Source organism: Chelonia mydas, chromosome 4 (genome assembly GCF_015237465.2).
Source record: "Chelonia mydas isolate rCheMyd1 chromosome 4, rCheMyd1.pri.v2, whole genome shotgun sequence".
Lineage (NCBI taxonomy): Eukaryota > Metazoa > Chordata > Testudines > Cheloniidae > Chelonia > Chelonia mydas.
This window is the reverse complement of record NC_057852.1, coordinates 137,555,450-137,575,670: the sequence shown is the minus strand read 5'-3', so window position 1 is coordinate 137,575,670 and position 20,221 is coordinate 137,555,450. Positions and strand designations below refer to the sequence as shown.

The 20,221-nt window shown below is 42.6% G+C and overlaps 1 protein-coding gene across 7 annotated transcripts in view; it reads right to left on the bottom strand.

Annotated features, from left to right (window-relative positions):
- Positions 1 to 20,221, bottom strand: part of EXOC6B (exocyst complex component 6B) — a 448,390-nt gene that overhangs the window by 93,290 nt on the left and 334,879 nt on the right. For 5 of the 7 annotated variants that reach the window (XM_037898400.2, XM_037898402.2, XM_037898398.2 and 2 more), the window contains one exon: positions 12,228 to 12,301. In XM_037898400.2, coding sequence (XP_037754328.1) covers positions 12,228 to 12,301 — 74 coding nt within the window. Of the gene's footprint in view, positions 1 to 9,686; positions 11,310 to 12,227; positions 12,302 to 20,221 lie in introns of those variants that run through there. The other 2 variants (XM_043544953.1, XM_037898401.2) reach the window with 2 other exon arrangements.

The window sequence follows — 20,221 nt, the reverse complement described above, 5'->3', positions numbered from 1 at the left end:
TCTCCTTACAATGTGTATGATAATCAAGTTGGGCCATTTCCAGCACAAATCCAGGTTTTCTCCCCCCCCAACACACAAACCCACTCTCCTGTTGGTAATAAGGAGAGTGATCACTTTAGATAAGCTATTACCAGCAGGAGAGTGGGGTGGGGGGAGGTATTTTTTCATGCTTTGTGTGTATAAAAAGATCTTCTACACTTTCCACAGTATGCATCCGATGAAGTGAGCTGTAGCTCACGAAAGCTTATGCTCAAATAAATTGGTTAGTCTCTAAGGTGCTACAAGTACTCCTTTTCTTTTTGCCAATACAGACCAACACGGCGGTTACTCTGAAACCTGTCATTATGCAAGGCACTGCATTTAGCCGTATGGAGTAGAAATCTATCAACTGCATGAAAAAACTTGTACAGATACAGACAGACATCATCTTCTTTTCCAAATGCAAACAGATGGACATCGTACCAAAAGGACTGAAGGTAAAAAATCCATTACAATCTACACACCACACAGGCTATGCTGACAGCTTGTGCCACACGCTCTCAAAGAAACTGCGGAACCACCTGATCAACATCCTCTACAGCAAACAGGGAAAGATAAAGAATGAGCTCTCAAAAATGGACACTCTCATAAAAAACCAACCTTTCACACAAACTTCCTCGTGGCTGGACTTTACTAAAACTAGACAAGCCATTTACAACACACACTTTGCTTCTCTACAAAAGAAAAAGGACACTAAATTTTCTAAACTACTACATGCCACAAGAGGCCAAAGCAATGGTTCCCTTAACCCACCCAGCAATATTGTTAACCTATCCACCTATACTCTTAGCCCAGCAGCAGCAGCTGTCCTATCTCGGGGCCTCTCCTTCTGCCCCTCCACCCCCACGAACATGATACAGTTCTGTCGGTGACCTAGAATCCTATTTTCGACGTCTCCGACTCAAGGAATATTTCCAACACACCTCTGAACAACATACTAATCCACAGAGACCTCCCTACCAACACTACAAAAAGAAGGATTCTAGGTGGACTCCTCCTGAAGGTCGGGACAGCAGACTGGACTTCTACATAGAATGCTTCTGCCGATGTGCACGGGCTGAAATGGTGGAAAAGCAGCATCACTTGCCCCACAACCTCAGCCGTGCAGAACACAATGCCATCCACAGCTTCAGAAACAACTCTGACATCATAATCAAACAGGCTGACAAAGGAGGTGCTGTTGTCATCATGAATAGATCGGAATATGAACAAGAGGCTGCTCGGCAGCTCTCCAACACCGCTTTCTACAAGCCATTACCCTCTGATCCCACTGAGAGTTACCAAAAGAAGCTACAGCATTTGCTCAAGAAACTCCCTGAAAAAGCACAAGATCAAATCTGCACAGACACACCCCTGGAACCCCGACCTGGGATATTCTATCTACTACCCAAGATCCATAAACCTGGAAATCCTGGGCGCCCCATCATCTCAGGCATTGGCACCCTGACAGCAGGATTGTCTGGCTATGTAGACTCCCTCCTCAGGCCCTACGCTACCAGCACTCCCAGCTACCTTCGAGACACCACTGACTTCCTGAGGAAACCACAATCCATCGGTGATCTTCCTGATAACACCATCCTGGCCACTATGGATGTAGAAGCCCTCTACACCAACATTCCACACAAAGATGGACTACAAGCCGTCAAGAACACTATCCCCGATAATGTCACGGCTAACCTGGTGGCTGAACTTTGTGACTTTGTCCTTACCCATAACTATTTTACATTTGGGGACAATGTATACCTTCAGATCAGCGGCACTGCTATGGGTACCCGCGTGGCCCCACAGTATGCCAACATTTTTATGGCTGATTTAGAACAACGCTTCCTCAGCTCTCGTCCCCTAACGCCCCTACTCTACTTGCGCTACATTGATGACATCTTCATAATCTGGACCCATGGAAAAGAAGCCCTTGAGGAATTCCACCATGATTTCAACAATTTCCATCCCACCATCAACCTCAGCCTGGTCCAGTCCACACAAGAGATCCACTTCCTGGACACTACAGTGCTAATAAACGATGGTCACATAAACACCAGCCTATACCGGAAACCTACTGACCGCTATTCCTACCTACATGCCTCCAGCTTTCACCCTGACCACACCACACGATCCATTGTCTATAGCCAAGCTCTGCGATACAACTGCATTTGCTCCAACCCCTCAGACAGAGACAAACACCTACAAGATCTCTATCAAGCATTCTTACAACTACAATACCCACCTGCGGAAGTGAAGAAACAGATTGATAGAGCCAGAAGAGTTCCCAGAAGTCACCTACTACAGGACAGGCCTAACAAAGAAAATAACAGAACGCCACTAGCCGTCACCTTCAGCCCCCAACTAAAACCCCTCCAACGCATTATTAAGGATCTACAACCTATCCTGAAGGATGACCCAACACTCTCGCAAATCTTGGGAGACAGGCCAGTCCTTGCCTACAGACAGCCCCCCAACCTGAAGCGAATACTCACCAGCAACCACATACCACACAACACAACCACTAACCCAAAAACCTATCCTTGCAAAGAAGCCTGTTGCCAACTGTGTCCACATATCTATTCAGGGGACACCATCACAGGGCCTAATCACATCAGCCACACTATCAGAGGCTCGTTCACCTGCACATCCACCAATGTGATATATGCCATCATGTGCCAGCAATGCCCCTCTGCCATGTACATTGGTCAAACTGGACAGTCTCTACGTAAAAGAATAAATGGACACAAATCAGATGTCAAGAATTATAATATTCATAAACCAGTCGGAGAACACTTCAATCTCTGGTCACGCGATTACAGACATGAAAGTTGCGATATTACAACAAAAAAACTTCAAAACCAGACTCCAGCGAGAGACTGTTGAATTGGAATTCATTTGCAAATTGGATACAATTAACTTAGGCTTGAATAGAGACTGGGAGTGGCTAAGTCATTATGCAAGGTAACCTATTTCCCCTTGTTTTTTCCTTACCCCCCGTCCCCCCCCAGATGTTCTTGTTAAACCCTGGATTTGTGCTGGAAATGGCCCACCTTGATTATCATACACATTGTAAGAAGAGTGATCGCTTTAGATAAGCTATTACCAGCAGGAGAGTGGGGTGGGGGGAGGTATTTTTTCATGCTTTGTGTGTATAAAAAGATCTTCTACACTTTCCACAGTATGCATTCGATGAAGTGAGATGTAGCTCACGAAAGCTTATGCTCAAATAAATTGGTTAGTCTCTAAGGTGCCACAAGTACTCCTTTTCTTTTTGCCAATACAGACTAACATGGCTGTTACTCTGAAACCTGGCTCTGAAAAAGAATCTGCCATTTTACACGTATTATTTTAGAGCAGAATCACACTTTTCATGGCTAAACACCTGATGTTGAGTAAAAGCATGAATTTCCCAGCTATAATGAAATCAACTTCTAAACAAAATAATACCAATGATAAGAGAATTGCTTATCTGACCTATTAAATAACTAACTCATCCATATTTCTAACAGCTACATCTATTCCTTTATTGGTTAAAAAACTATAATTAACGTTTTGTGAGATGCAAACCAGATCCATCAAAATGCAAATTATTATAAAGAATGTATACTATTATTGAATGGGAGGTGGGGGAAAAGGAAACCATAGGGTTGGACAACGTTACAGAAATTAAAATACATTTCACTGTAAAGTTTGCTGTTGTATAGTGCCACCTTGCTGTCAATTCGTCAATACAGGGCTGACATCAATAAAGTGGAATGGCTGTCTTTCTAAAAAGGTATGCTATAGCATAACCAAAAGTTATTGTGTTTGATGCAGGAAGCACTGGGGGAAATTATATGGCCTGTGTTGTCCATGAGTTGTCAGACTAGAAGATCACAAAGGTACCTGCTTTTCTTAAAATCTGAGAGCACTTTAGTTAGGATGAGAACACATCTACTGCAGATCTGATTTTTAATGCTTCATAACCTTTATCTGCATAACTTTGTATTGCATGCTTCCTGGCAATGTAATATTACATTACCTTAAACACAACCCTGAAATCTCAGTCCTGGATTTGTTTGGCAAATACACCCTGTCTTTCCTTTGGCATCCTCTCGTGCCATTCCAACCTTGTCATCACTTCCCCAAAATCTTTCACTGGCTCTCTGTCTCAAACACATCAAATTTAAGCTCCGCCTCCTCACATTTGCCCCTATTTCACATAGCCCCTCCATTTCAAACAGTCTGTCATTTCTTGTCCACCAAGCACACTCTCTCCCTAAATCTCATCTCTTCCATAAATTAATCTTCCACTTGTCTCCTCACCAACAGTCTCTCCACACTTTGTCCTGAACAGGCACCCTGCATTTTGTCTTGTCCATGTTAGACTGTAAGCACTTTAGGGCAGGAACCACATCTTATTCTATGACTTGTAAAGTGCCATGCACCATTATGACACTATCTAAATGGTTAATAATAAGGATACCCTTCAGATCAAGTGCAATAAAGTGAAGAGTCAGGAAAACTGAAGTGTTTTTCCTGAAAAATTTTCTTCAAAATTCTTAAGAGACAATGATAGTTCCATGGCTGGGACAAATGTCCCATGGTTAAGTCAGTAGCTTTCATGGAAGAACTGGAAAAGGACTGCAGAGATTATGTATATCTGGAGCACACACTCATCACACGATCCTTAATACTGTTCGATTTTGTCCCATCATTTTGCGTATTTGAGCTTTTTACCTATTCGTAACATAACTAAAACGAGAAATGATCTGAGAAACTGTCGATTGCTTGCCTGGCAGAACACTGATAGCCCTTGCCCAACAACTAGCAGAATGACAACAGATCAAACCATTTTCACTCTGAAGAGGAGAAAGTTCTTTGGAAAAAAAATTGGGGGTATCATCACCATACTGCCTCGTTGGGGATAAAGGATTGTGCTACAGAACTGACTTAATTACCCAGTGGGCCCCGAATGATCGAAGCTAAAACATTCCTAAAATACACTGCAGCTGAATTTTCACTTTCGCAAGCAGCAAAATGGGCGTGTTTTTTTTTTTAATCTACAGGATGAAGCGAAGCTATCGAGCAAGGCAGCTCAATGAAGGTTCCTTTATGGACGGCAATTCCATTCAGCCTGCATAGCTTTCCTAGCCAGCTCAAGAGTGACAGCTTCCAAGCATGCAGAGATCATTGGAGTGTATTCAGTTTCACAGGCAGGGATCTTAAGGTTAAGGGCATCCACCTCTGGCCCTCTTCATCCCCCATCAATCCTGCCTCAATCAACAGGTTAAAGGTGAAAGTGGGCCTTATCACTCAACTGGTGTCCATTTCCCTGATCAAATGACTGCCTCACAATCTCCTGCAATTAGAGGGCATCTGCCATCAGGGTGGGGAGGAGAGGTTTGTTGCTACCAAGAAGCTGGCTAACACCATCTAGCTAGGACTGTTTATAATCACTCTTCATTACATGGCAAATATTTCAAAGTGACAATTGTCTGATCTAAGGTGTAGGGAACTGATGACACATCCAAAGGGGTTTATTATCCCTAAGGGGGACAATGAGAGTTGAGTGAGCTCAGCAAAGAGCAGGATCAGACCCCAAATTTTAACAAACAACTAAAACGTGCTCCCAGTCTAGATGCAACTTTTCCTATTCACCGAGGTTCTGGGTAGAAATCAAGTTTCATCTGATTGAATATACTGTTTGTTCCACCGCTGAAGGAAAAACAGACTAGCAAAGACATCCACATAAAATGAGTGCTCATACAACATTTCCTTGCACAGCTGTCATGGTTCAACCTCTCACAGCTTTGTGGGGGAAATTACATGATTCTCACAATAAGCTTCCAGTCTACTCCTCACTTAGATAGGACCATAAAGTTACTTCGTAGACGACGACTGATTCTCTGACCCTGGAGAGTTTACAACGGAAGGGTACAATCTTTCTGACAATTAATACTGAACCCCCTGCAACGTTTACTCCTACCGGCAACCTCATAAAGCTCAGTTAGTTTTCCACTGATGCTCAGTAAATGTTTGCAGGGTCAGACATTAAGTTAAGATGAAAACTACACAGGGAAGAGCAAGAGGGGCCATGGCAGAGGGCAACATGCTCAGGCTTGGGGAAGTTAATGCACCTATCTAGAAGGTTGCAAAGTTCATTGCTTTAATTTTTAATTAAACTGTTTATGTTTTTTGTCTAATGACAAACTCCTGAATTAGACAGCTGGGCTTCTTTATGTTGAATGGTTTATGTCCCTGTCTGCACTGTATTGACTGACCCAACAACATCCACAGGAGTACACCACAATGAAAGAAACCCAGGCAGAATGTTTCTAGACTAACTGAAGCACTAACCGGATATGTTTGCACTCCCGATTTTTTGTTTGAAGGCTCTGGGGAGTATCTAGGCTCGTTAAATCCCCAGCATGCCAATACATCCTTTCTGGATCAAGGCTGATGGGTTTTGATGGAATCTGAGCAGCTGAATGAAGTAGGGGTTTGTGTGATCTTAATATAATTGAACTGCAAAAAGCCATGTTTAAAGTACCATTAAGACTAGCTTAAACCCACCAAAGCAAGGAAATTCAGAGTTAAGGCTCTAAATCCGCTCTGAACTCATGCCTTCATGCCTTTTATTTTATTTTTTTAACTTCTTGCAGAGCAGTGTTAGCTGAAGACCATGTCAGCCTGGATTTCAGCACAAACTCTGATTCATCTTTCCTTTGTGAGTCAGACATTTAGCATTAGGTAATTTATTTATTTTGAAGAAAGACGCCTTTTTCAAAATACTTTTATTTTTTAGTGCCCAAAAAATACATTCTGAGCCTAACAAGCAAGCTAAACGTTAGCCTGGATTCTGGAATCTGCTGCTAGCTCTTTTAGGATGGCTTAGTTGCTCCACAGAGAATTCTTCCATCATGTTTTCAGGAGGTGCAGGGTTGAGGGAGTCATCCTATGTGACACCCATACAGCCTACGGATAGGTCCAAGAGTGGGAAGGAGCATATTCAGGATCAGAAGGAGTGTATGTAGCTGGAGTGCTCTGCTCTGGACAAATGGAGTAACCCATAAGGGGGCCATTCAAAGCCACTGGCAATTTGGACAGTCCTTGACAGTCCAAACCCAGATTCAGGAGGAAAAAGGTGACTTAAAGCCACCTTGCCTCTTCCTATACCCATCAAAATGATATCTTTTGAGAAGTGCAGTTCATATTCAGGGTCATAGTTTCTTCCGAGAAGAGTGGACTGTCTTGATTTGACATGGCACTACCATAAGGAGTCGGAAAGATAAGAAGGGGATGGGGGCAGGAGGACTAGGTAACAATAAAAAGATTTTGATGGCATGACGACCTGCCCATCATGAGGATTTGTGCGGTTTTTTCATTATTTGTTGTCACTTTTCTGCTCCTTCACTTCTCCCAGACTTATTGGTGGAAATGAGTTTTTAGGTACACTTCAGTGTCATAGCCAACAGATCTGAATAGGGCATTCTAAGTGCAACAAATGGCATGGAACTTAGGCCTAGCACCCCCCCGTGACTCTGTCAGGCAGAGCATCCCAGTGGTTAGAGCACAGGGGCTCGCCATTAGAGTTCCACTTCTGGCCCTCCCACTGACCTGTTGCATGTTCTCTGACATTCAGCTCTTGGTAATTCAGTTTGCTCACAGATGAAATGTGTTATCTTTACTTGCCTGTCTCAGAGGGGTATTGAGAGGCTTAACCTAATGTTCCTAAAGCACTCGGAAATCCTCACGTGGAGGGCATTATCAAAACCCACGGTATAACTAGTCAAATCTCCCACAGGACTAGCTTATTAATGCAGGGGTCATAAATGAAATAATTGTTTAAATGGGGCATAAGGAACCCATGACTTTTGCATAAGTTGTATTGTTTTCCAACAAGGCATTATGGTAAATATTTTCAAAGACAGGAAACTAAATCTAAATATGGATTTAGAAGGCTAACTTTAGGCACCAGTTTTTGAAGATATTGATCTATAAAAGTTAATTTTGTGCCTCTCGAGGCTGAGCTAAAAGACCCAGCTCTGTTAGCTCAAAGAGTGGCCCAGCGAGTCACATTGTATTAGCTGGGTTGCACAAGTAGTGACCAAACCCTATGAAACGAGAGGACTGAGTGGGGATACAATGCAGAGGGAGAATTAGGAGTACTGCAATGGGATGAAATTAAGGAAAGGAAAATTTACACTGAATATCAGGAAAGACAGCTGGACGGTACAAAGCTATAGCACATTCACCTCCCAGGGGAGAGGTGAAAGCCCCATTGCTTGGGGGCATTAAACACTAAATAGGAAAGAAAACACATCTAGGCATATGGCAGTAGGGCAATGCTTCACAAGCTGTAGCTCACTAACATCAACAATCCAGGAAGCCATCTCCTGCTGCATCAGCAGACTGGAACTTTTAGGGTACTTCTACACTGCGGCTGAGAGTGCACTTCCCAAAGTGGGTAGACAGACAGGCGCTAGCTCTGCTCCAGCTAACACACTAAAATTAGCAGGTGGCTTGGGAGGCGACTAGGCTAGTCACTTGTGTAAATACCCTGGAGGTCGGGTGGACTTGTAGTCGGGAGGGTAGGCTGAGCCGGGACCTGTGTCACTGCAGCCACGTTGCTCGCGCTAGCTTAATCAGATTTAGCACTTGACTGTCTACCCTTACTGGGAAGCATGCTCCCAGCTGCTGCAGACAAACCCATAGAGCACCAGGCTGTGAAAGACTGGGGGTACTGCATGAAGAGCTGGTCTCTCCCTGACAAAGTGGTCTATAGAAGGATTTAGAGTTGGAGAGCTACTGCAAGAAGGAATACTCCTGCACTGGCCGGGAGGTGAACTGGATGGAACCTAATGGGACATTTTGTTGTGTCTAACTTCTAGGATTCTGTGATTAACGCCATGATTAGCCACGTTTTGCAAGGTCTTCTCTTTCAACTGAAAAATGTGCTTCAAATATGCAATTTGGACCAAAGACATGTCAGAGGCTTTGCCAAAAGCAAAACCATTATCTTAGCTGCAGGGAAATACCTTCAGGGAAATACTCAGTTTAACCGACTTAATCTCTCTCTCGTGTTTTGCACATTGCAGTATGTATTTCATCAAAGGACGAAACAAGCTGTTTCTGACATTTTTTTAACAAGTATTTCTACATATTGCTGCGCGCTCAGTGGGATGGGCAGTCCCCATCCAGGTGTGGCCCAGGACTAAATCTAAGCACTTGGTGTAAGGCTCATGCAATTGCCTGTTTTCAACCTGCCTCTTGTTTATGCAACTAGCCCTACACAGAGAATAGAAACAAATTTTCTTGGAAAAAATGGGAGAATATGTGCTCACTGTCAAGCTGTCATGGCCCGTTCTGGGGCCATGCTTTCATGCTGCCGGCTGGCAAGGGTAGCCTTGAATGCAATTACTTCCTAGCATGAAACTGACAAGAGCGACACAAAGCAGACAGCAAGGACGCTGCAGACAGCATTGCAGTACGAAAGGTGTCCATTGGCAGGAGGCTAAACACAAAAATCTTTCATTTCTTCTAACTTTTACCACCAAGTTTCTGATTAAAACATGAACTGGAAATCCACATTAAAGAAATAAATGTATCTCACCAAATAACCTTCCAATTAACTTTGCCATGTCTATGAATGACCAATGAATTATTTTAAAAAAAATCCAGCTTTTCACTTTTTATTTCATGCTACTCATAAAATAAGAAAGGCTACCTATGATTATACAGGTAATGTGGGAAGTTAGGGAATATGGCGGGGGAAGGGGAGGAAAGTGTATATTTGAGGGAAACATCCTTTGATTGTCATTCAACATAAACCCACAACTGCAACTGGCTTCGGGACACAGTAAGAGACGCATATAAAATGTTTGTTGTTTGACAAGTGGTAAGCAAAACAGCTGTTATAAACTCAAAGACGGCGGTTGGCGAAGTCTTACCTCACTGAAGTGGTTTGAAGAGGTGACTTTCAAATTTAGCTCTGTTAAGTTCCTAGTGTTTCACATGATATAACTGTGACAGAGCAAAAGTGTCCATGGAACACCCCAAACACACGGTTATAGAAAGACAAGGGTTCGGGTTTTTTAAAATTGCCTGTGTTGAGAAAGTCAGCAGGGCTCCATGTATGTGCAGGGGCTGCACAAAATTCCTTGCAGGCCCAGGGTTTCACACAGTGAAAATCTGTGCAGACAGGGAACTTATATTTATGTAAAATGTCATGCACTGCCCTGTATGAACAAATGATATCTGTATTTCCCAGAGGTTTTAGAATGACACAGAATGGTCAAATACCATGTGCTACCCGAGCAATACCCTATTTGTATCAAGACAGCATCACTCCAACACTCAAAGATATCATGGCATGGCCTGTCCTGAACTGCAGATTCCACTAGGCAGCCTAGGTGGGTCAGGTCTTTACTTTAACCCAGCACAGATTACATCTTTGGCAAGTTATCAAAAATGCTGAAGACCAGTTAGTGGAAGAGAAAGAACAGAATACACGTAGTAGCAGGAACTCGCAAACAAATATAATTAGAGAAAACTTGGGTAGAGGAGAGCATTTGACAGAGAAGCAGAAACACCAGAGAGGAAGCAACAGACAGACCACCGTCTAGCTGTATCCTGGCTCATGTTGCATTCACTTGGGTGCATACTGCCCTTATAAACCATATTAACATTACACATACACTGGCCTACCAGTTATTACACTGCTTCATAGAAGTTAAACGCCCGAGAAGCATTTTTAGGGCATTTAATTCTTTAGAAAAAGCCCTAAGCTTTCCTCTTCAAAATCCTGCATTCATCTCCGCATCTTTGGAGAAGAACCAACCCCTCTATATTACCTAAAACACAAGGTCATGTGTGCTTTGCTGACAACTCCGCATGTGGTGTTGAAACACTTATGTATGCAGAAGCATGAGATTTGGGAATGACAACTCATTTCTTTCCTGCGAGGCATTTAAGACCATACAGCAAATGGACCTTACATTTAACCGAATGGAAAAGTTTGATACAGAAACAAACCATGCAGAATTGAATTCCCAAATGTAAGTGTGTGGAGACTCATTATTATCATCATCAAACTTCAACGTAGCTTTGCACAAGTGTCATTGGATGACAGATTACAATGCACATCAATTGGATTCGGAGAGAGTTCGCAATCCATTATGGGTTAAAAGCTGTTCCGGCATGAATCAGAGTCACAGTGGTGAGGAGATCATCGATACAAGGGATTATGCAGATTAAAGAAATACCCTGTGCATCTGAAAGTTTTCAGAATGCAAACTATGTCAACCCTGAAAACAAGAGGCACTGCATCATTATGGCAGGAGAGACAAAGCGGGGGGGAGGGGGTTAACAGACAAAAAAGATTGTTTTAATAGGAGAGAAACATCAGTCATCGAGTCTTACTTCATTCAGACTTTCTATCCAACCCCATCCATCTTCAGTGCCAAGAGATGACAGGGCCCTGCTCCCTTTTTTCCCCCCCCGCCTGGTATATTAATAATGCCCATTTCTACCATAACAAATGACTCGCTCGAATGGCCCTTTTCCCTAAATTGCCCTGCCAAGCTCCAGGGATACCTTAGTACCTGTTATGGTCAACATGGCTATAATGGGATCCCTTGTGAGGTAGGCATCAATGGGCGGAGCCTTTTGTACCCATCTTCATAAACAGCCACTTTGTCATTCATGGCTGGGGAACGTTTGCAAAAGGGGGAGCGGGGGAAAAAACACACACACACACACACACACACACACACCCTACACAACCCAGAATGCAAATTCCTTCACCCTCCTGAAATGCTTCTCCGGGCATTATCTGCGAACAAAAGTGCTCCATGCAGGCGGTCTCTGCATCACTGCTCTCTCTGTTAGCAACACCTGCTTAGTGTCGGCGCAGAGAGTTTCAGAGTTATCTTTTTGCCATGTCTGCAGAAGCCAACCAGAGCACAATGGGCCCATTGCTTGGGGTCACTAATGTCTTTCTCCCTTTCCCCTACACCACCGACTCGTTCACCTCGGCCACTCCTAGGACCCTGGATAGCTAAATAAGTTGGCGGTCTTGAGTACGGGGGAGGAAGGGAGAGAATATAGGTCTCTGGCCTGAATCCCCAATGCCGCTTCCCCTCCCCTCCCTTTTCCTTAAGACCTGATGGTCTTCAGTCACACATCTTAAAAGAAAAACAAAAAACAAAAACACAAAGACTTACTTGTCTCAAGTCGATGAAGGCCAACTGCAGTGTGTCCCCTTGGAACCCAGGCACTGGCCCGGATCTGGCAAACTCTGTGGGAAAGAAAAGAGGATAAAAAGCGCCTTTAACTAACCATGGACAGGGAGATTGGCAGACGGATGACAGGGAAGACAAGAGAGACTGGGGGAGAGGAGGACTGCACTTCTAAGGAGTCATGTCTCCCTCCCTTCAGCTTCTTTGTTTGCCCTTCAAAATTTGTGTCATCAAAACACCATTAATTCCACCGTCCTGACAGCAAGGAAACTGTACTAATTCGACCTGAAATTTATTCCCATGAGCCGCACTGGGCTTCAGAGTATTTGTTTTGTGAATGGACAAACAACTTGCAAAGAAGAAAGGGGAGGTGGGGGTGGAAAAGTTTTTCCTCTCAACACAATAAAATCTTCAGCTGTGAAACTCTTTTCAGTTCCGAAAGCTATTTATATTTTAGGGCACTGAAGGTATTTTCTAATTTCACGCCTGTCACAGGGTTCCATAAGCATTCATCAAAAAAAAAATATGCCCAGCAGCACCATTAATTATTCTGCAGCAGATTATCTGCATTATCTGGTATAAAACATTATTGCCCGTATACAAGCACCCAAAATGGGAAGAACTGCCCCTACTGTGTGGCTTTATTTATTTATTTTGGAAGTGGACTTTTGACATCTGAATAACGTTGGTTTATAAAGCAAAGAACACTTCCAAAGCCACGTTTGCCCCTTTCTGGTGTAATCTGGCCCCAATTCTACACTCAGGTGGTTTATTTTTCTTCCAATTTATTGGTTAAACTTAGTCTAAAACTAATACGGGGGACCATACATTATGATTTCAGTTTAGAGGATCTTGGTGGCACATTCATTTCACAGATCTTGGTTGATAATTGTCACAAAAAGGCTGACAACCGCATCTCTCCTTGCTGAGCACTTGTGTTGAAGGCCTGTTTCACGCCATCTGATCTTGCCCAAGTCTACTAAAGCAACCGTTTGAATGACTCTTCATACAAAACCAGGACCTCATTAAGGCCTGGTCTACACTGGGCAGGTGGGGGGCGGGGGGGAGAATCGACCTAAGATATACCACTTCAGCTAAGAGAATAGCGTAGCTGAAGTCGACATATCTTAGGTCGACTTACCTCGCGTCCTCACGATGCAGGGTTGACTGCCGCTGCTCCCCCATCGACTCCGCTTCCGCCTCTCACCGCGGTGGAGTACAGGAGTCGGTGGCAGAGCGATCTAGACGCGATAAATCGATCCCTGATAGATTGATCACTACCCACCGATCCGGCAGGTAGTGTAGATCTACCCTAAGATACAAGGATCATGGCTGAATCTCCAACTTCACTACTCCCTCATGTCTAAGTGTATGTGGTTTGTGAAGTCACCTAGGAATATGATACACCAACTGTATGTCCTGTGTTTTCACTTGGCTGAATTGTGTTGTTTTTGTGGAGTTACAGTATATCAAACAGTTTGCAGGAGACGACATTTACTTTGTGCCATGGCTGTACTGAAGAAGAAAAAATACTCCAAGCTACAGCTTTTAAATAAAATGATCCCAACGCCCATGATTTAGCAGCTACTTCAGCACAGTTATTCATCATGTCAGGGCTTTTTAGGGTAGGAGAACAGCCCTCAGCCTAGCATGAAAACTCCACAGCCCCCGTGCCCCTGCTGAAAGCAAGAAGGGTGTAAAGGAAGATAAAAGCAAGGTTTTACTTCTCATCTTCATGCCCAGACTAAGGTACTGAGGGATAATATATGGTGACCCACAAAGCCCTAAATGATGTCACCTCACTTCATACATTCCCTTCACTGGAAGCCTGCTTGCATTAGTTCTCTCACTTTGAAGTAATAACAAGAAATAAAAATACAGTTAAGAGCCACAGTTTTAAGGCCCTGATCCTGCAGTCCCGTCACTGGAGCAGTCCCCCTGGCTTTAATGAGACACACAGAATTTCCAAATTCTCATGCAGTTAAGATAATTTGTCCCCCCTCCAACGCAACCTTTTCATTCAAATGTCGGAGGAGGCACATCCTGCAATTTGGAGATTGGCACTTTACGGACAAGGACATGGCAGCCAACTTTCAAATGTCAATAGTTTTAGTTTTACTTTTTCATATATTTTAAAATATCAAAATAGTCTAAACTGGCATTATGACTAACCTCTCGATCAAGCATTTCTAAAGTGACTCTCACTGTAGTACAATAAAGGAATGGAATATTTGGAAAATTGCAGCGAATTGCTTTTTGTTATAGAACTCAGATAGGCAGTCAGATTAATAAACAGGTTTTCAAAACCAAAATTCCATACCCGAGCTACTAACACAAACTTAATTTAACAAAGAATGAAAAAAAAAATAAATCTAATTTAAATTTCACCATTCAAGATGTTTGGCAAAGGAACGTCCATCTTTGATGGTCCCTAAATATGGGCATGAGGCCTAAATTTAAGCATGTATGTTTGACAAGTTTGGTTTTGATTTATATTTGCACATCATGGAGATTGTACAGTTAAACTAAACTGCTCAGTATCTAGTCAATTTCATTTTCAGAGTCTCCAGCTATAGCCACTGTGCTGCAAAGTCTGGGCTGCAAACAGTCCAGGGGAAAGTTGAAATTTAAAGTGACAAGCTATTTTCATTTAATTAGTTTTAAATGTCATTAAACCATTTATATTAATTTTACTGAGCATTTTGTATAAAACTTATTTAACAGACTGCATTTCACCCATGTGCTCAGGAGACAGTCCACACCCTAAGGGTATGTCTACAGTACCCGCCGGATCAGCAGGCAGCGATCGATCCAGCGGGGATCTATTTATTGCATCTAGTCTAGACGCAATAAATCGACCCCTGAGCGCTCTCCCGTCGACTCCTGTACTCCAGCTCCGTGAGAGGCGCAGACGGAGTCGACAGGGGAGCGGCAGCAGTCGACTCACCACAGTGAAGACACCACGGTAAGGCGATCTAAGTACGTCGACTTCAGCCACGTTATTCACGTAGCTGAAGTTGCGTAACTTAGATTGATCCCCCTCCCCGGTGTAGACCAGGCCTAAGAGGGACTTAAGCAATGCAGAGGTCTTATGCTGGTGCTCTGCAAGAGGTGATTTTCTGTTACATGCCCATCCCTACAGCATCTGGGCACATTCACATAATACAAAACCCCTATATTAAACCTTTAACTTTGAGCATATACTATCTAAACACCACACACGTTAAATACAGGAAAAAGCCTTCTGGCTTCCCATGCATCCATAAAAAATATTATCACTGAGATGGAGTATTTACGCGGCCTGTCTACAGGTTTACTGCACTGGGCACTGTGTTGTAACAAAGGAGTGTTTTAAGAGGGGCAGGAGTGTATTTTTGCTTCTATGGATGCAAAATCCATATAAATCCTATTATATCTACAGCTGAGTGAACATTGGGAGAAATATCTGAAATTATTTTTCTTTTTTTGAAAAAAGCCAGTTTGTAAATTCAAGTGTCTAACAGTTGCTCGAAACTAATTTAGAATTCTAAACTCAATTGTAAAATTCCCAATTTGTGCAGTGACATGACTTTCAAATATTCATGACAATCTGCTTGCAAAAGATCTGAGGTTGATATTCTTGAATGTTTCCAGATAAGCAATACATTCCCAAATCTTGTGATCTGTTTAGAGACAATTCAAGGTAAAATCCATCCCAATCATTACATGTGTCTAATTATTAGCTCTGCTCTAGTTATGTTGAGGAACCATGTTACAACCCTGTCTGTAGTGGGGTGTAACAAACTTTAATAAACAGCTGTAATAAAATATGGTCCATCCTGAAGAGTAACCATGTTATAGCACCGCTGTATTAAACATACATTGCCTCAGTAAATTCTGTAGTGCAGACTGGCTCAAACGGTAACTCATCAAAAAAGGTGGAGGAGGCATGCATTGCACGAATAATACATCCAAGGAGTGAAACAGCCTATGAGATCATTATTATATTACTTGTATTACAGTACAAAGGAGATCACATATATTGCTTATTCAATGTATTGTGTACATTGACTTCAAGGGATTGGAACAGGAATGAATGGGGTGTTTCACCACATTATTATTACAAAGTACTGCAGCACCCTCTGTACTCATAGGTCACATTTTACATACCAATGCCACAAACTTATCTGGGGAAAGGAAATGTACAAAGTCCTTTTAAAAAGGAACAGAGCTTTAAAGGAAAGACACAGCCAGTTCTTGGTTTTAATCTCCTCAATCAGGTTTCAGTACAGTTTTCTCAGAACGACCCAGCACAGTGGTGGCCTCGGCACTGTCAGATTCGTTTATTGTACTTTCTCCACTACCAAGGCAAGTGGCGAGATAGTGCAAGCCACCTACCATACGGCCCCTTGAGCAGAAAATCACAAGAGAATAGAGCAGATCTGTATGCGGCTGTTTGTACAAAGCATTTAGCCAAGCTAAAGGTTTGAGAGGCTTGTGTTCAGGCCAAAGAAGTAATGTCTTTGCAAGGCCTACAGCTAGGGCCACCCAGGGCAGGTTACAGTGGGACTCTAGCCTCTTTTCCAAAAGGCTTCTCCAAAGAAAGAATCAAGGAACTGTTAAGCAATGAACAAAGAATAAAGAGTTCAAACACACAAGGCAAAAAGGCACCCATTGTAAATTAATGATACAGAATTTGGGAATCTCCTTTCATATAGTGTACACAGCTACACATGCAAGTATATAAGTACATAGAGATTCTAATACATTTTGCATAGTTAGGAGTAAACACAATTGGCTTCTTTATTCCCAAATTCATTAATTTAGGGACAAGAACATACAGAATGATGGTGTGGATGGGTGGTACAAAGATTTTATTAGCACTCATTTAATGTAACCTGCATAAATGGCACATGGTTTCACTACTTGTGAAAAATGCAGTTATCCCAAACTCGTGCCAATTAAATCTTTATGCCAAACCATCAAGTTCTCTCTCTCTTTTTTTTTTTTTTTAACACACACACACATTCTCTCTCTCTGAAGGCCCCTTTTGTCACTGTAGTAGCTGAATTTTATATACACACTATTTATATATATACACACACACACACTTTTTTTGATATTATATCCCTTGTATTATGTCTTTTACACTTACACACACACACACACACACACTCTTGCAAAATCCTACCTTCCCACTTGCCAATGCTGTGCAATATTTTTGCCCCACGTCAAGACGATAATTATAAAAGCACATTTTCTGTATGGGCTCGTAAATGCTCAGAAGAGTTTTGCAAAACTGACACATACACTTTATACATAGACATTGTTCGTAGGACTGGTGGAGGAGGTGGGTTTGCAGCAGACCTTTGGAGACAGAGACGGGGGCTTGGAGTATAACAGCTGAGAGGCTGTTGCAGGCAAAGGGGTGGTATCAAGGTCGGGTTTGAACTATGGCAACCCTATAGAGTATCTAACGAGGGCTCCAGACCTCATAGTGCTCCAGAGCTGGGGTGTATAACAGTGATTGAGTCTGAGAGTTGTAACAGTGATGGTACATAGCTGAACAGCATACAGGGTGGAACTTGAGATGTAGGAAAGAGAACATGGGAGCGAAGGGCAAACGGAGAGAACAAAGATGCAGCTGTGCTCAAACTTATGTATGCAGAGGTGGGTGACAGTGAGATTTTGAACAGAATTGGGAAGAGGAGTTGAGTGAAGAGAGCAAATACACAGCCATAAGATCCATCAAGGGAAACACCAGACTGAGGAAGAAGACTAAAGGACGTGGGGATGGATAGGAATTTGAAGGACAGGTGGCGACAGGGCTCATCTGCATACAGAATGAAGACCCCAGGGAGGATAGGAAAAGGAGATCAAGATGTATGAAGGAACAGTTTCCACCAGCAAGAAAGTTGCCTGCTATGGAGTTATTCTCAGCTTCCACAGTGCTGAAAAGGTCTATGGCTTTGTCTACAAGATTCTGGGCAAGGAATGATTTTCCACTGGTGAGCAGTGTCAAGGATAGTATGTACACGTGTATTATACCTATTTATGTACAAAGGGCTAATTCAGCAGATGCATATTGTGGATGGCTCAACAGTAATAAGAATCAGATTGGGATACTTCCAGAAGGGGGTGGGGGCAAAAATGAGCACAGAAAAAATGAAAACATGCATAATCTATACATATTTTGGACACCTAAATATACGGTATGCCTTAATGTGTACCATACATTTACGCACATTCATCAAAAAAATCAAGATGTGTATGTAACCTAAAATAATCATGTGCACTAACTTTCCTCTCTCTCTAATCCCAGCGCATTGTTACTAGCATTCGCCCTCATCTGTGTGTGACATACATCTCACATTTTGGGTGCAGCATAATAAATGTATTAGTGATGATGATTATTAGGGTTAGGGTGGAAAGAACTCTTAGGGCGTCAAGTTAAGGTGAATGAGTTTGGAGGAGAAAAGTTCACTGGAGAGGAGGATGAGGAGCACTGTAGTTAGTGTGGCAGACTGCAATGCTTTTAGAGAGAACAAATTACAAATCAAGCAAAGCTTAATATCCACTGGTTGCCTGAGATTGTGCAGGAAGGTGCTGGGATAGGAGGATGTATTCGCAAAGAAAAAGAACAGAGATTAAATATGTGGCCTAAATACAGTGGATTAGAACATGAGAAGGCACAGTTTAGCCGCTAGAAGCTAAAAGCAGGAATCAGCTGGCGGTAAATGCCACACACAGCCAAACTGGTTGACAGAGCATCCTCCGTAGAATCCAGCGTTTCCATCATTTTGTCCACCAGTTCGGCCTAATTTCTGTTAATTGATTTTTAGTCCCACGTTTCTCTTATTTATCCTAACGCAGTCCTTGAGTTATATCAGGAGGCCATTTTATTCAGACTAATTCAGCCTGTCTCCCTTTTACACCTTTTCCCATCAACATTTATGTGTGATTGGAATATTTATCCACTTTCCCACAGTTGAGAACACAATTAGGGCAAACCTGCAGGCACACCTATAACACGACCACCTCCTCTCTCATTTCCCTCCTTCACCACCACTAACACGTTTGAGCATCCAATGAGAAGTTAAAATTATATGGCGCACTTGTAAATCCTCAAAGGATGTCTGACTATTAATGAGTGTTGTCTGTTTGCACGTGCAGGAATTACAGGCAGCTTTAGTTCATGGCAGAATCCTCTGAATTGCTCTAAGTGGCACTGAAATCACTCACATCCCTAATTTTGGTGCATCTGTTGGTGTTAACACAAACACTGGTCTCTCATTCTCCTCCAGAAGGCTATGAAATTTGCCCCAAGGATAAAGATTAAAAGATGGATGCAGCGACAAATGGAGCCCTGAGCGTTCTGAATTTAGGGTTGGACTGTGGCGTAAAAGATCTGAATTTAGGGTTGGACTGTGGCATAAAAGATCTGGCTGGTGAGAAAGAAATACTAGAAGGCACATTGATAGGGCTAGCGGCTCCTAAGACCAAGGATTACTCAGCCAAAAGGGAACTCTAATTATGGACACGTCTCTTTCCTTCTTGATATTTTAGAGCAGTCGTTCTCAACCTTTCCAGACTACTGTATCCCTTCAGGAGTCTGATTTATCTTCCGTATCCCAAATTTCACCTCATTTAAAAACTACTTGCTTACAAAATCTGACATAAAAATACAAAAGAATCACAGCACACTATTACTGAAAAATTGCTGATCTTCTCATTTTGTCTGTATGAAATTTTAGTTTGTACTGACTTCGCTAGTGCTTTTTATGTAGCCTGTTGTAAAAGTAGGCAAATATCGAGATGAGTTGATGTACCCCCCTGAGAAGACCTCTGTGTACCCCCAGGGGTACGTGTACCTGTATAAAACAGGCCACAGAACTTTCCCCCAGCAACATTCCTAGAATATATCTTGTAGAAAAACAGCCAATCTCGATTTAAAAAATCATCAATGATGCGCCACCACAACCCTTTGTAAATTGTTACAA